The 15463-nt window shown below is 47.4% G+C and overlaps 1 protein-coding gene across 1 annotated transcript in view; it reads right to left on the reverse strand.

The window, feature by feature from the left end:
* Positions 1-15463, reverse strand: part of PLCB3 (phospholipase C beta 3) — a 347318-nt gene that overhangs the window by 50267 nt on the left and 281588 nt on the right. Inside the window, exon 27 of the mRNA XM_082270020.1 lies at positions 5715-5919. Coding sequence (XP_082126146.1) covers positions 5715-5919 — 205 coding nt within the window. The remainder of the gene's footprint in view (positions 1-5714; positions 5920-15463) is intronic.

Genomic DNA, 15463 nt, shown 5'->3' on the forward strand with positions numbered 1-15463 from the left:
GGCCTTTATGCACAAGACGCTGGATCGTATGGGGTTCGGACCCAAATTCAAGACCTGGATCCGACTCCTTTACGCAAGCCCTAGAACAGCCATAAGATTGGGCTATCTCACTTCTCCGTATTTCCGGGTGGGGAGGGGGACGAGGCAGGGGTGCCCCCTTTCCCCATTCCTGTTTGCCCTTACCCTTGAACCCATCGCGACTGCGCTGCGCAGCTCCCCGGCCGTGGGGTCGATTAAAGTCGGCTCTATTAAAGAATGTCTGGCGTTATATGCCGATGACATGCTGTTGTTCCTGGAGGATCCGGGTCCCTCCTTGAGGGCGGCCCTGTCCATCCTGAATGATTTTGGCAGGTGCTCAGGGCTTCGCGTTAACTGGAGTAAGTCCTCCATTTTGCCTCTCGATGACGGTGCTCGACCTGCTGCGGCCGGGGACCTGCCCCTTCGTTGGGTGGATGGCTTCACCTACTTGGGGATCAAGATAACTAGGTGTCCCCAGGATTATTTCTCGTTGAATTTGGCTCCTCTATTGCCTAAACTCCAACAAAATATCCAAGCTTGGAAGCGTCTACAACTTTCCTTATTAGGTCGTATTAGTGTCCTTAAGATGAAATTTCTGCCTGTAGTCTTATATTTCCTCCGCAATTCTCCGCTATGGGTACCACTGACCTTTTTCCGGAAGTTGGACAGCCTCGTCTGTTCATTCCTCTGGTCGCCCGGGGTTCCCAGGATTGGCCTTCGGGCCCTCCAGGAACCGTGGGGTAATGGAGGCCTGGCACTGCCCGATTGGCGCAAGTATTATTTGGCAGGGCAGATGGTGTTTGCGCGGCGCTGGCTGCGGGCGGACGGGGAGGATTCGGCAACAATCTTGGAGGCAGCCCACCTGGGCTCCTTCGAAACCCTTAGGTTGGCGCTGTTTAGGGGTCTGGGCTCAGATCTCCCTTTAACGCTCTCCATGAGGGCGACTGTTAGGGCTTGGGCCCAGTCATTGAAGTTGACATGCCCCAGTTATGTTGGATCCTCTCCGTCCGAGCCGTTGTGGATGAACCCTACCTTTCCTCATTTTCGTCACTTACCTGATTTGATGTTGTGGGCGACGCGGGGTATAAAAACCTTGGGTGATATAACAGCGGCGGGGGCTCTCTTGCCGTTTGACCGATTGCGGGAGAAATTTGACTTGCCTAGCGGCTTTATATTCAGATACCTCCAATTGCGGCATGCCTTTCAGGCCCAATTTGCCTCATCCTCTGTTGAGTTGTCTCCTTCGGACTTAGAATGCGTGTTGACATGTGATACCACACTCAAAACTCTCTCCACTGTGTACAAGGATATGTTCCGACTTACACCCCCTGGCATAGTTAGATGTAAGGAAAAATGGACGGCTGAGGTGCCGGACCTACAGGGGGAGGACTGGGATGATGTATGGACGGAGCCTTTCAAATATTTAGTGGCTGCTAGGGACAAACTAATTCAATTTAAATTCCTCCACAGGATTTACTATACTCCGGCCCGTCTGGCCAGAATCTTCCCGACTTCGTCTGCGGAGTGTTGGCGTTGTTCCGCTTCCCCCGCAGATGCAACTCACATTTTTTGGGGCTGTGGCCAAATTCAGCAGTTTTGGACTGAGGTGACGTCCTGTCTCGCCGAGGTGCTGCTGACTCCGATTCCGCGAACCCAGCGAGTCTGTTTGCTGGGTTTGGTGGAGGAGGTGGTCCCCTCGGTGGCCCACAGGACTTTGCTGAGTGTTCTTCTATTCTATGCCAAAAAGGCTATTTTACTACATTGGAAGAAGGTTTCCCCGCCATCCTTACTGTTCTGGAAAGGCCTAGTGAATGCGATGCTACCCCTGTACAAAGCCACCTATGTCTCACGAGGTTGCCCGAAAAAATTTGACAAGGTTTGGAGGGCGTGGGTGGACTCCTCAGACACTGTGGGCTGAACTGCATATGGTGTAACTGTTATGAAGCTGGTGGATTGAACGTTCTATAGAAGTGTACTTATGCTATCTTGTATTTTAGCTTTGTAGTCCTGCAAGAACAGCCAGATACTGGGTCTCTTTAATGTTGAATTGACATGTGTTGATCCCGGGTAGGGGGGAGATATGGGGTGTTGTTTATGAGAAGGGACCGAAGGTTGTTTACTCCGGAGGCCGGTGGTAGGTCGTGCTGTCCTTGGACGGTGGCCTGCGCTGACCCCCTGACCTCGACGCTCCTGGTCTTCTCAGGGTGCTGGTGGTCGTTTTTGGGTGGGTGGGGGGGGGGGGGAGGTTGTTGTTGGGTTATTGTGTGCCTTTTTTTTGGCTGCTGTGTGTGTCTGTTTGTGTTACTCTGTTCTTTCTTTAAAAATCAATAAAAAGAATTTTTCAAAAAAAAATAAAAAAACAAGCTAAGACCGAAGTCCCAGCTGGGAACCAGGTCCTACTCCTAAACTAGGTAGAAACAAACTGAATCATATAGCAGACTGAGTGGGTGTATGCCTTTAGGGACTGCCCCATAGGCGTGGTAAAGTTTTTTCTTGCCTAGTGTCCTACTCCTGTAGGGGGCAGCATAAGCCAATAGTTGAGAAGAATATGGAGCCGTGTCTGTCAATGGACGATAGAGAAAAGTCATTTTTTTTCCATCATGAAAAAAAAATTAGCCCTTTAAGGCCGGTGGGAGGAAGCGATGTATGACATCGCTCTGGTCCTCCAAGGCCATACAGTCGAATGGGAGCCAGCTTGCCCTCACTCTTCCTGCCTAGGAGGGGAAAGGACCGGATCGTTTTCCCCGCTACGGACAGCTCCGGTAAGCGGGGAAAACAACCGGGAAGGGACGGGAGGGGGCACCTCTCCTGTCGCCCATAAAAGTGATTCCACGGCGAATCCGCCGCTGGGACCACTTTTATGAGAAAGAGGACCGCCTGACCAGTAAAAAAATACCAGGGTTATGGCAGCAGATAGCGACAGTTGCGACATATAACTGCAGCGGGCAGTCCGGAAGTGGTTAAGGCTCCATTCACACCTGAGCGTATCATTTTCAGGCATTTGTTTGGGCGTTTTTCAGGTGTTTTTTTTTGCAGGTGTTTGGAGGCAGGCATTGACATCTAACAAAAATGCTTGTAATCTGCCAAAAAATAAGCTCATGTACATGTTTGAGCTTCAGGCGTTTTGCTTCAGACGACAAAACGCTAATATGTGAACAGCGGCCATTGAAATGAATAGGATTTTGATTGTTGGGCGTTTTGAGACTTCAGAGATAAGCATTTCACAAGTTGAAAAACGCTCAGGTGTGAACAGGGCCTGAAGGTGTTGATCTCCACCTTCAGTACTACTGAAAGTACACATACATGTACTGTATCTGTATTTTCAGTAGTACTGAAGGGGGAGATCAACACCTTTAAAGTCCCGTTTTTCCTACTTTTTTGTATATATTTTGAATAGGAATGTGGTGTTGAAAGGTTTGGCCAGGGTATCTATGTATCAGAATTCTGCACATGATTGCTTACACTACCATAAGCTGTATTTTTTTAATAAAAGGATTTCTATTAAAATGCAAATCAATTTTTAAATGCTGTTTTTCTGGATATTTTTGTTGTTATTCTGTCTCTCACTGTTAAAATAAACCTACAATTAAAATTATAGACTGATAATTTCTTTGTCAGTGTGCAAACGTACAAAATCAGCAGGGGATCAAATACTTTTTTCCCCTCACTGTATTTACAAATGTATTGTGCAGCAAAGCATCCCTCAATAAGCTATATGTTGATTGTGGAGACGATAGCCTAAGGCAGAAGACAAGGCAAGATACCTCTCATATTCGCTAACAAAAACAAGAACGTGGCTTTATATATATATCAGTATGAATACCTATAAATGACGTGAAATGGTAAGCATGTGGCATAAACAAATTGCTAACCTCTGTGTGGTAAAACGAGTCCCTGGACCCTAAAGATTGTATTCAGTAGCTTTTTTCCACAAAGGAGGCAAAAAGGTAGGTGTACCTAATAAATGGGCCACCATCAGCAATTATTGTAAAACCAGTTACTTGCCAATGCTACCAAATAAAAAATTACACTGCCCAGTCCATCAGTTTAATAGAATTTAGGCTCCATGCACACAGGGCGTCATAAAAACGTGCTCCAAAGCTGTTTACTTGACGCCGGGAAACAGCAGCTGTAAAAACGTGCTTTCAGTAGCTTTTTCAATTAGCGTTATTGCACGTTTGGCCACAGTAGCTGTTAGCAGCGTTTTTTCTGCCTCCATTCAAAATCAATGGTTCCCTATGGGAGCCTATTGATTTGAATGGAAATCGCACCGCAGGTCGGATCAGGGTGATTTCAACTTGCGGCGCGACTTGCGCCTTGCAGAAGACCCCTGGAGAGGAGAAGACAAGAAGAGAGGACAGCAGAAGGGCGGACAGCAAAAGAGCAGAAGACCCCGGAGAGGAGCGGACAGCAGAAGACCCCCGGAGAGGAGAAGACAAGAAGAGCCAGATGAAGATTTTTAATAAACTTTCCAAAACGTCTCCTGTCGTTATTTCCATACACTGCCTTTTATGTGGTGAATGAGTAGGGGTACAGTGTACCCCATACCCATTCACAAAGCACCCACACCCCCCCATGTTGAGGGAGTGTGGCCTGGTATGATCCAGGGGGGGTTGGGCCGCTCGCTCATCCCCTTCCCTTTCCTGGTATGCCGGGCTGCATGCTTGGATAAGGGTCTGGTATGGATTTTGGGGGGGGACCCTACGCCGTTTTTCGGCGTTGGGCTACCCTCAAATTCCATACCAGACCCGAAGGGCCTGGTTTGGAACCTGGGGGGGAACCCCACGCCGTTTTTTTCCCCATTTTGGCTTGGAGTTCCCCCTCAAGATTCTCACAGCGCAAGTCACGCCGCAAGTGGGATCACCCTGATCCGACCTGCGGTGCAACTTCCATTCAAATCAATAGGCTCCCATAGGGAACCATTGACTTTGAATGGAAGAAAAAAAAACATATAACGTGGCTTAACGCACGTTAAGCCACGTTATTCAGCCTTTAGCAGCGTCAGACGTTTTTACAGCTTGACGCTGCAGCTCCAGAACGCACAGTTCCTGGGTTTTTTTTGGAGCTGTAAAACGCCTATGCCACTTGGAGCTCCTAAAAGCTCTATGTGTGCATGAGGCCATAGAATAACATGGATGGGCGTTCTGCAGCTGCAAAAAAAAACGTCTGACGCTGCTAACAGCAGCTCCAAAAACGTCCAGTGTGCATGAGGCCTTAAGCTTAGATGTAACCTGCCTGTACATGTTTGGAAAGGGTTTTTTTTTTTTTTTTTTTATATACAATTAAAGCATGTAAAAAAAAAAAAACAAAAAAAAAAAAACAATAAGATGTGACAACTGCTTACATGTTATTATTAAGTCTAAGGTTTAATAAGGCCTAAAATTAGTTATTTTACAGCTAAATAATCAAGTTTACAGTATCAGGGGTTGATAGAATAAGGAACGCATTCTGAACATTAATAATGCATAGGCAATCATTTTTACACACTATTAATCTCTACAACGTCTCCTTTCAAGAATCATAATACAGCAGATGGCAACACAGTTTAATTTACCTTTCAATGAGTGCAGTAAAGTTTATTGTAATTTTGTGCATCAGAGCTATAAATGAGCTCCACTGATCTAAGACTCCAAACTGATTATTTCAGCTTGATCCAGTATCAGTGACCTAGTACAGGTTCTACAGGCAATACTCACTCTTGCCCGCCTTTTTGACTTTTCCCAAATCTCTTCTTTCGTATGCTCTGCAGCTGTATTACTCTGCTGTTCTGCTCCTTGCACAGAGAGGATACTTTGCGCAGGTGCTTGCGGTGCATGTGGCGCAATTCCCGGTACTGTCGACAAAGCAACTTCACAAAGCTTTTCTGCAACTTTAGCTCTTCCAAGGATGGTGCTTGTACATCTAGAAATGTTAGAATGAAAACAAATCTATAAACCTTTTTGGGTTCTTTTATATTCGAAACAGTAAAGAAGCTGTCCCCTGAGCTTGCTTTTAAAGCCATTACTTAAAAAAAAAAAAAAAAAAAATGTCTTTATTATCCCTTTATTCATACATACATTTAGGGTGGGGCTGTGACTGGACTAAAGCCTAGTATACACTATCAGTTGTTGAACAAAATAACGAGAAGCTCGGGAGGAGCTGGCTGCACTATAATCAGATATAGATCAAATGCTGATTCCCCAGCATGCCCATTCAGCCAGCTTCTGATGGACAGGCTAGTGTGCACACAGGCCTGTTTCCGGACGATATTTGGCCTGTGTATACCAGGCTTTAGAGCCTGCATTTAGCTTTAGGTACCATTATGAAACTAGCATTGGTAATACTCATAAGTTTATCATGAAATCCGATAACCGATCATTGTCGTTTTCCAGGAAAGGGGAGGAAAAAAAAAAAAAAACACCTTTCTAAAAAGGTGCCAACAGACCCTGCTCCCTACAACCCCACACTGTAGCATGACAGCTTATGACAATATTTAGTTATTTATTAATGGGAAGAGGGGGCTCAACTCCACTTATTGTGCAGAGAGAAAACAGTAATGGGAGCAGGTTTTCTTGCATGTGTTCTTGGTGGTGATTGTGTAGTGAGATTGTCAATTAGTCCAGCCAAATTGGATGACTACTATAGAAATGGACATTGTCCATTGATGACGCTGAGGGAGGTGGGCGAAACGCGTTGACATAACTTCCGATTTACCTTACCCATCCACGTTACTTCCTGTTCCCGGTGGAACGCACTTGAGATGGCCTTCCAGAAAGTGCCTTGTCATTGACTCCCTGCTTATTTTATCTGCTCGTTTGAGTATACTTGCCTACTTTTCGTTATTAAAGCGGAGTTCCGGCCACAAGAAAAAAAAAATTTCAATGAACATACCCCCGGGACAGTCAGGGCTAGTACATTCCACAATGGCTAGCCTCTGATCTGCCCCGGTTCGCACTTACCTTTTAGAAGAAATACTCACTTTTAAAATTTCTTCTCCAGCGCTGCCATCTCAGGTGTGGGCAGCTTGAAGCCAGCGCGATCCTCTTCAGTGTCCTCTTCGGTCCCACGATGCACTGCGCCAGCCCCGCCGTCACTTCCGGGGCCGCAGCGTCATCCCTGCACAGCTTCTGAGCATGCCCAGAAGCTGTTTAGCAAGGTATGACGCGCCTGAACCGGAACTGACGTCGGGGCCGGTGCAGTCGCATTGATTCCTGGGAGCGATGACGTTCAGCTCCCAGGAATCATTGCAAAGGGGAAGTGACGGCGCGGGCCGCGCGGCCGAGGGAGGAAGTGGAATTAAGGTGAGTATTTTTTTTCTGCAATTACAAGGTAAATAAAAAAAAAAATCGTAACTTCCCATTTCTTTTTCAGGTGACAAATAGGAAGCGAATGGCCCAAAATCGACTATGTCGATTTTGTGGCCGGAACTCCGCTTTAATTATTCCTTTATTCTAATTGGGCTGAGCTCGTCAAGGAAATACCATTTGTCATCCGAAGGGAGCATTTTTTTCTGGATGGTACCTTGATCATATACCCAAGATCCCATACTCGCCCCTAAAGTTACATTCGACCCAGAGAGGGTCTTTATTTTTGGGGTGCAAGAGGGTACACACAGGTACACTTTTTAGATCCCCCAAATGATAGTTTTTTGGGGGTTCTGGACATGCTACAGAGCTGAAACTTCACAGGGACACTTTTTTGACACCCAGACACTAATCCAAAAAAAAGTCATACCTTCCTCCAAAAATGCCCGATAAATGCCTGCAAGAAAAACGCCCAGGTGAAGAGAAGCCGTATTCATGTGCTCATAAAAATTATAAGAAAAATGCTCTTTTTTTCTGGTTCTGGAGATGCTACAGAGATGAAACTTCACAGGTACACTTTTTAGACCCCCCAGACACTAAAGACATGCCTGCCTCAAAAGACGCCCAAAAAATGCCCGATAAATGCCAGCAAAAAAAAAAAAAAACAAGGAAAGGTAAATTAGGTCACAACACATCATATTCTGTAATGGCCAAATACAAAGTCCTACAAAGTCGTCTCGCGTCAAGTCGCGCCGAAGTCGCGCAGAAGTCGTGCTACAAGTCGCGCTAGAAGTTGCCCCTTATGAGGCGACTTTAGTGGTCGCGGCAGTGTGAACCAGCTCTAAATGTATCTCGATGCTTTGTATTATGACCTACTATTTGATATGATCCACAATATTTGGTGTATTGTCTGTTACTATTCTGGTATGTTTTTTGAAACATTGGGAAACAGCTCAGGGTTTTTTCTCTGTATTAGCTAGATAAATTGTTTTTTTTTCTTTTAACTCTATTATTGTGTTTTTCTATAAAACTCAATAAATAGAACTTTAAAAAATAAACAAAAAACAAACAGATGCACTGCAGAGATTAAAAACTAACTTATTCCTCCAGCGCAATGCCTCGGATGACATCATTGTGTGACGTAATGCATAGGCTGGAGTTTAGACGTGATGGATGACGTGATTACGCACATTAGCCACGATTGGAACTCACTTGTATTCTCTATTTAATTCCTGACGGAACCATATACTTTGTAAATGTACACTTTTTATTAATGATAAAGAGGAATTTAACATTTTACTACACTACGAGACTTTGCTTCCCTTTTATCCTTGTTGTTCGTGAGTCTGCTATGTATAGAGGAAGTAAAATATATAGGTTGCATACAACCTAATGCTGTTACCTTACAGCAGTAAAGTGAGCGGCTTGTGAGCACAAAGGTAGCACTAAACTGAAGATTTCTATTGGAGTCAATGTGTAAGTCACCCATATCACATGGTGAAGGGACACGTTGCGATTTAGGTCATATCTCATAAGACTTATTTGTACCTATATGAATGGCTTACATTCCAAGTGGACTTATCAATAAACACTTCTATTATTGTTTGAATTTTCTTTTTTTCAATTTATAACAGTTTATCTGTCACTTTTAGGGTTGAGCGGACACCTAGATGTCCGTGTTTGACGGGTTCGGCCGAACTTTAAAAAAAAGTCCGGGTCCGTGTCCCGGACTTTTACCGAACTTTTCCCGGACACCGAACCCCATTGAAGTCAATGGGGACCCGAACTTTAAGGCACTAAAATGGCTCTAAAACACCAATGGAAAGGGCTAGAGTGCTGCAAATGGCAGCAAAACGTAGTTAAGAGCATGGCAAGTGCTCTGCAAACAAATGTGGATAGGGAAATAACTTAAAACAACAAAAAAAAAACAGAAAAATAAAACAATGTTCTTCATCTCTGAAGGACGAGGCCCATATGGAGTAGGAGGGAGGTTGAGGTGGTGGTGGATGTGGCGGTGTCATAGGCGTGCGCACAGGGTGTGCCTGGTGTACCTGGGCACACCCTAATCACCTAGGGCACATAGCATTATCGCTCTGTTTGCCAGTGAGGAGATGGGAAAGATCTCCCTCGCACCTGCTCTGCTCTATTTCTCTTTGCCAGCAGGGAGAGTAATGTATCGGGGCCATGTACATGTAGGCAAACACATGCATGTGTATTTCAACTTTGGGGTGCACACCCTAATGCAATAGGCTGCGCACACCTATGGGCGGTGTAGGTGGAAGCGGCGGTGGAGGAGGACCAGGGCCGGATTAAGAGCATCATGGTCTTGGTGCTGAGGATTTTGAAGGGCCTTAAGGGCCGTGCCTTGGCATGCACCCAGAGGAGGAAGGGTGCAGCCATGCATGCCTAATTCAACATGGGATGCTGTCTCTGAAGCCCATAAACACATCCATGCATCGGCAACTGTCCCTCCTTGTCCGGCCTTCGCACTGTGTGGGGAGGTTCTGAGGGTGCTGCCTGGGGAAGCGAGCATAGAAGCCAGACTTCTGTGTTTACAAGTGACAGAAGAGCGGTCACAGTGAATATGGCCAACCCGGGGCCTATATAAAAGGTAGGGGCCTGCATGGAGCTTCAGCTCCAATAGCCCCTACGTTAATCTGGCCCTGAGGAGGAGGACGAGGTAGCCAACACTGCTTCTTTTCACAAATTTTAAATGAGGGTACACCCCCAAAAGAGTGAGAAAGAGCAAAAATGGAACAATGGCTGGGTAAGGTCGGTATCCATTGCTATTCTGCACAAGGTACGGAAAAGTCCCGTGGGATCCATGCCTGGTTCATTTTAATGAACGTGAGCTTGTCCACATTGTCTCTGGACAGGCGGCTGCGCTTGTCTGTTATAACACCCCCAGCCGTGCTAAATACCCGTTCAGATAATACACTGGCTGCAGGGCACGCCAGCACCTCCAAGGCGTAAAGGGCAAGCTCAGGCCATGTGCCCAATTTGGAGACCCAGAAGTTGAAGGGGGCAGACCCCTCATTCACTACATGTAGGCGTGTGCACACATACTGCTCCACCATGTTGGTAAAATGCTGCCTCCTGCTAAGACGTTCCATCTGAGCTGCTGGTGCTGCTGTTTGTTGTGGCGTGCTGACGAAGCTTTTCCACATTTCGGCCATGCTAACCCTGCCTTCTGAGGTGCTGGCGGTGCCCTGGTTGAGTTGGCGACCTCCTCCTCCTCTGCCTTGTGCTTCCACTGTGGCCCCGCTGTCAGATGGGAATGCCAGCAGCATCGCGTCTACCAGCGTGCGCTTGTACTCGCGCATCTTGCGATCGCGCTCCAGTGAGTGAATTAAGGACGGTACGTTGTCCTTGTAACGGGGATCCAGCAGCGTGGCCACCCAGTAATCAGCACAAGTTAGAATGTGGGCAACTCGGCGGTCGTTGTGGAGACACTGCAGCATGTAATCGCTCATGTGTGCCAGGCTGCCCAGAGGCGACGAAAGGCTGTCCTCTGTGGGAGGTGTATCGTCCGTGTCCTCTGTATCCCCCCAGCCACGCACCAGTGATGGCCATGAGCTGGCCTGGGTGCCACCCTGCTGTGAACATGGTTCCATCTCCTCCTCCAGCTCCTCCTCCTCCTCATCCTCCTCATCCTTCAGAACTGTGCCCCTGCTGGACAATTGTGTCCCTAGCGTTTGTGTGTGCAGGAACCCACCCTCGGAGCCCCTTGCGAATGACTGCCCTGAAAGCCTTGGAAATGTTACCTCTTCATCCTCCCCCTCCTCCTCATCCTGTGCCACATCCTCTTCCATCATCGCCCGAATTGTTTTTTCAAGGAGGCATAGAAGTGGGATAGTTAAGCTGAGAACGGCGTCATTGCCACTGGCCATGTTGGTGGAGTACTCAAAACAGCGCAACAAGGCACACAGGTCTCGCATGGAGGCCCAGTTATTGGTGGTGAAGTGGTGCTGTTCCGCAGAGCGACTCACGCGTGCGTGCTGCAGCTGAAACTCCACTATGGCCTGCTGCTGCTCGCACAGTCTTTCCAGCATGTGCAAGGTGGAGTTCCACCTTGTGGGCACGTCACATATGAGGCGGTGAGCGGGAAGGCCGAAGTTACGCTGCAGCGCTGCCAGGCGAGCAGCAGCAGGGTGAGAACGCCGAAAGTGCGCACAAACGGTCCGCACTTTCTGCAGCAGCTCTGACATATCGGGGTAGTTTTTAAGGAACCTCTGCACCACCAAATTCAGCACATGCGCCAGGCAAGGGATGTGCGTCAAACCGGCTAGGCCCAGAGCTGCTATGAGATTTCTCCCGTTATCGCACACCACCAGGCCGGGCTTGAGGCTCGCTGCCAGCAACCACTCATTTGTCTGCTGTTCCATGCTCCTCCACAACTCCTGCGCGGTGTGTGGTTTGTCCCCCAAACAGGCAAGTTGTAAAACTGCCTGCTGTCGTTTACCCCTGGCCGTGCTGAAGTTGGTGGTGAAGGTGTTACGCTGTCCGGATGAGGAGGCGGTAGAGGATGAGGAAGCGGAGTAGGAGGAGTTAGGAACAGGAGGCAAACTGAAGCGCCCTGCAATCCTCGGTGGTGGAAGGACATGCGCCAAATTGCTATCCGCCTCAGGCCCATCCGCCACTGCATTTACCCAGTGTGCCGTTAGGGAGATATAACGCCCCTGACCGTGCTTACTGGTCCACGTATCGGTAGTTAGGTGGACCTTGGCACAGATGGCGTTGCGCAGTGCACACCTGATTTTTTCCCCCACTTGGTTGTGCAGGGAAGGGATGGCTTGCCTGGAAAAGTAGTGGCGGCTGGGCACGACGTACTGTGGGACAGCCACCGACATAAGGTTTTTAAAACTGTGCGTCTCCACCAGACGGAATGACAGCATTTCAAAGGCCAATAATTTTGAAATGCTGGCATTCAGGGCCAGGGATCGCGGGTGGGTAGGGGGGTACTTCCTCTTCCTCTCAAGTGTTTGGGAGATGGAAAGCTGAACGCTTCCACGGGACATTGTAGAGATGGTTGTTGGTGACCCAGGTGGTGGTGTTGCTGACAGATCGTCTGTTTGCGGGGTGGCAGGTGCCGGTATCACTACAGATGTGGCTGGAGCGGCCGAGACTGCAGCAGAAGAGGAAGCAGGATGAGCCAGAGACGTTTCTTGGTTTTGAAGGTGTGTACTCCACTGCAGCTCGTGCTTTGCACTTAGATGCCTGATCATGCAGGTTGTGCTCAGGTTGAGAAGGTTTATGCCTCGCTTCAAGCTCTGATTGCACAGGGTGCAAACCACTCGTGTCCTGTCATCAGCACATTTTCTAAAGAACTTCCACGCTAGAGAACTCCTTTGAGCTGACTTTGGTGCGCTCGTTCCCTTGCTGCGTTGGGCAGTAGCGGGCGTAGTGTCTAGGGCACGGCCGCTCCGCTTCTGCACCCTGCTCCCTCTTCTGCTGTGCTGGTGGCTCTGTGCGACCACCGCCTCTTCCTCCAAACTACTCAGGTCACCTGCATGACGTTCATTCCATGTGGGGTCGAGGACCTCATCGTCCTCCACATCATCTTCCACCCAGTCTTCACCCCTGCCCTCCTTGTCGGTCTCCACAATGCTGAACGCCGCAGCAGTTGGCACCTGCGTTTCGTCATCATCGGAGACGTGCTGCGATGATCCTTGCATGTACTCATCTTGAGAAATAAGTGGTTGGGCATCGCTGCACTCAATCTCTTCCACTTCTGGGGCAGGGCTAGGTGGATGGCCCTGGGAAACCCTGCTGACAGAGTCATCAAAAAGAAGAAGAGACTGCTGTATGGCTTGGGGCTCAGACTGCTTGCCTGATTTGCAAGGGGGTGAGGTGAAAGACGGTTGGACATCGGCTGCAGGTGCCAACTGTGACCTTTCTGCAGTAGACTGGGTGGGAGACAATGTGAAGGAACTGGAGGCACTGTCAGCAGCAAACCAATCTACTATCGCCTCCACTTGTTCTGGCCTCATCACTTCTAGGGGCGTATGATGCCTTACCAAATACTGATGCAGGTTCTGTCGCCTACTCACACTTGAGGAAGGTGTTTCACTTGTGCGTGTAGCTGGCACAGATCGACCACGTCCTCTCCTTGCAACAGGAGCTCTAGCAGCAGCACCGCCACGGCCCCTATTTGACGCTCTCCTCATATTTCTGAAATGTAAGATCTTGCCCTAGAAAGGTCTTTATTGAATAGCGGAACAAAAGAACAACAGTATCGCACGGGTGTATCTCACAGTCAAATATGCAAACTATGCCGCAATTTAATGTTTTTTACACCAAAAGGGTGTGTATTGAATAGCGGAATAGCATAAAAAACTGTGTATCTCACACGTACAAACACAGACTAGGCCCGATTAAATTTTTTCCTACCCTAAAGGGAGGATGAGGAAGAGGAGTATGGAACAGGCAGCACCCTCAAATCTTCAGAAGTATGAGATGAACCCCAAAAACTTGGAAAGGTGGATCTCACACGTACCGACACAGACTATTCCGCAATTTAATTGAGCCCCAAAGGTTTTTATTGAATAGCGGAATAGGAAATATGATCAAAAAAAAGTGTATGTTTTTCACACGTACAGAAGCACACTAGGCCCCAATTACTATTGTTTGTACACCTAAAAGGATGGACGAGGAAGAGGAGAAGGAGGAGTATAGAACAGGCAGCACCCTCAAAGCTTCAGAAGTATGAGATGAACCCCAAAAACTTGGAAAGGTGGATCTCACACGTACCGACACAGACTATTCCGCAATTTAATTGAGCCCCAAAGGTTTTTATTGAATAGCGGAATAGGAAATAGGATCAAAAAAAAGTGTATGTTTTTCACACGTACAGAAGCACACTAGGCCCCAATTACTATTGTTTGTACACCTAAAAGGATGGATGAGGAGGAGGAGGAGGAGGAGTATAGAACAGGCAGCACCCTCAAAGCTTCAGAAGTATGAGATGAACCCCAAAAACTTGGAAAGGTGGATCTCACACGTACCGACACAGACTATTCCGCAATTTAATTGAGCCCCAAAGGTTTTTATTGAATAGCGGAATAGGAAATATGATCAAAAAAAAGTGTATGTTTTTCACACGTACAGAAGCACACTAGGCCCCAATTACTATTGTTTGTACACCTAAAAGGATGGATGAGGAGGAGGAGGAGGAGGAGGAGTATAGAACAGGCAGCACCCTCAAAGCTTCAGAAGTATGAGATGAACCCCAAAAACTTGGAAAGGTGGATCTCACACGTACAGACACAGACTATTCCGCAATTTAATTGAGCCCCAAAGGTTTTTATTGAATAGCGGAATAGGAAATATGATCAAAAAAAAGTGTATGTTTTTCACACGTACAGAAGCACACTAGGCCCCAATTACTATTGTTTGTACACCTAAAAGGATGGATGAGGAAGAGGAGGAGGAGGAGGAGGAGTATAGAACAGGCAGCACCCTCAAAGCTTCAGAAGTATGAGATGAACCCCAAAAACTTGGAAAGGTGGATCTCACACGTACCGACACAGACTATTCCGCAATTTAATTGAGCCCCAAAGGTTTTTATTGAATAGCGGAATAGGAAATATGATAAAAAAAAAGTGTATGTTTTTCACACGTACAGAAGCACACTAGGCCCCAATTACTATTGTTTGTACACCTAAAAGGATGGATGAGGAAGAGGAGGAGGAGGAGTATAGAACAGGCAGCACCCTCAAAGCTTCAGAAGTATGAGATGAACCCCAAAAACTTGGAAAGGTGGATCTCACACGTACCGACACAGACTATTCCGCAATTTAATTGAGCCCCAAAGGTTTTTATTGAATAACGGAATAGGAAATATGATCAAAAAAAGTGTATGTTTTTCACACGTACAGAAGCACACTAGGCCCCAATTACTATTGTTTGTACACCTAAAAGGATGGATGAGGAGGAGGAGGAGGAGTATAGAACAGGCAGCACCCTCAAAGCTTCAGAAGTATGAGATTGTGTTCACTGTACCCCACAAAGATTGTGTTCACTGTACCCCACAAAGGTTTTGTTCACTGCACCCCACAAAGATTGTGTTCACTGTACCCCACAAAGATTGTGTTCACTGCACCCCAAAAGGATTGTCTTCTCTTCACCCCACAAAGATTGTGTTCACTGTACCCCACAAAGGT

The sequence above is a fragment of the Pelophylax lessonae genome, assembly GCF_965119305.1.
Source record: "Pelophylax lessonae genome assembly, chromosome: 10".
NCBI lineage: Eukaryota > Metazoa > Chordata > Amphibia > Anura > Ranidae > Pelophylax > Pelophylax lessonae.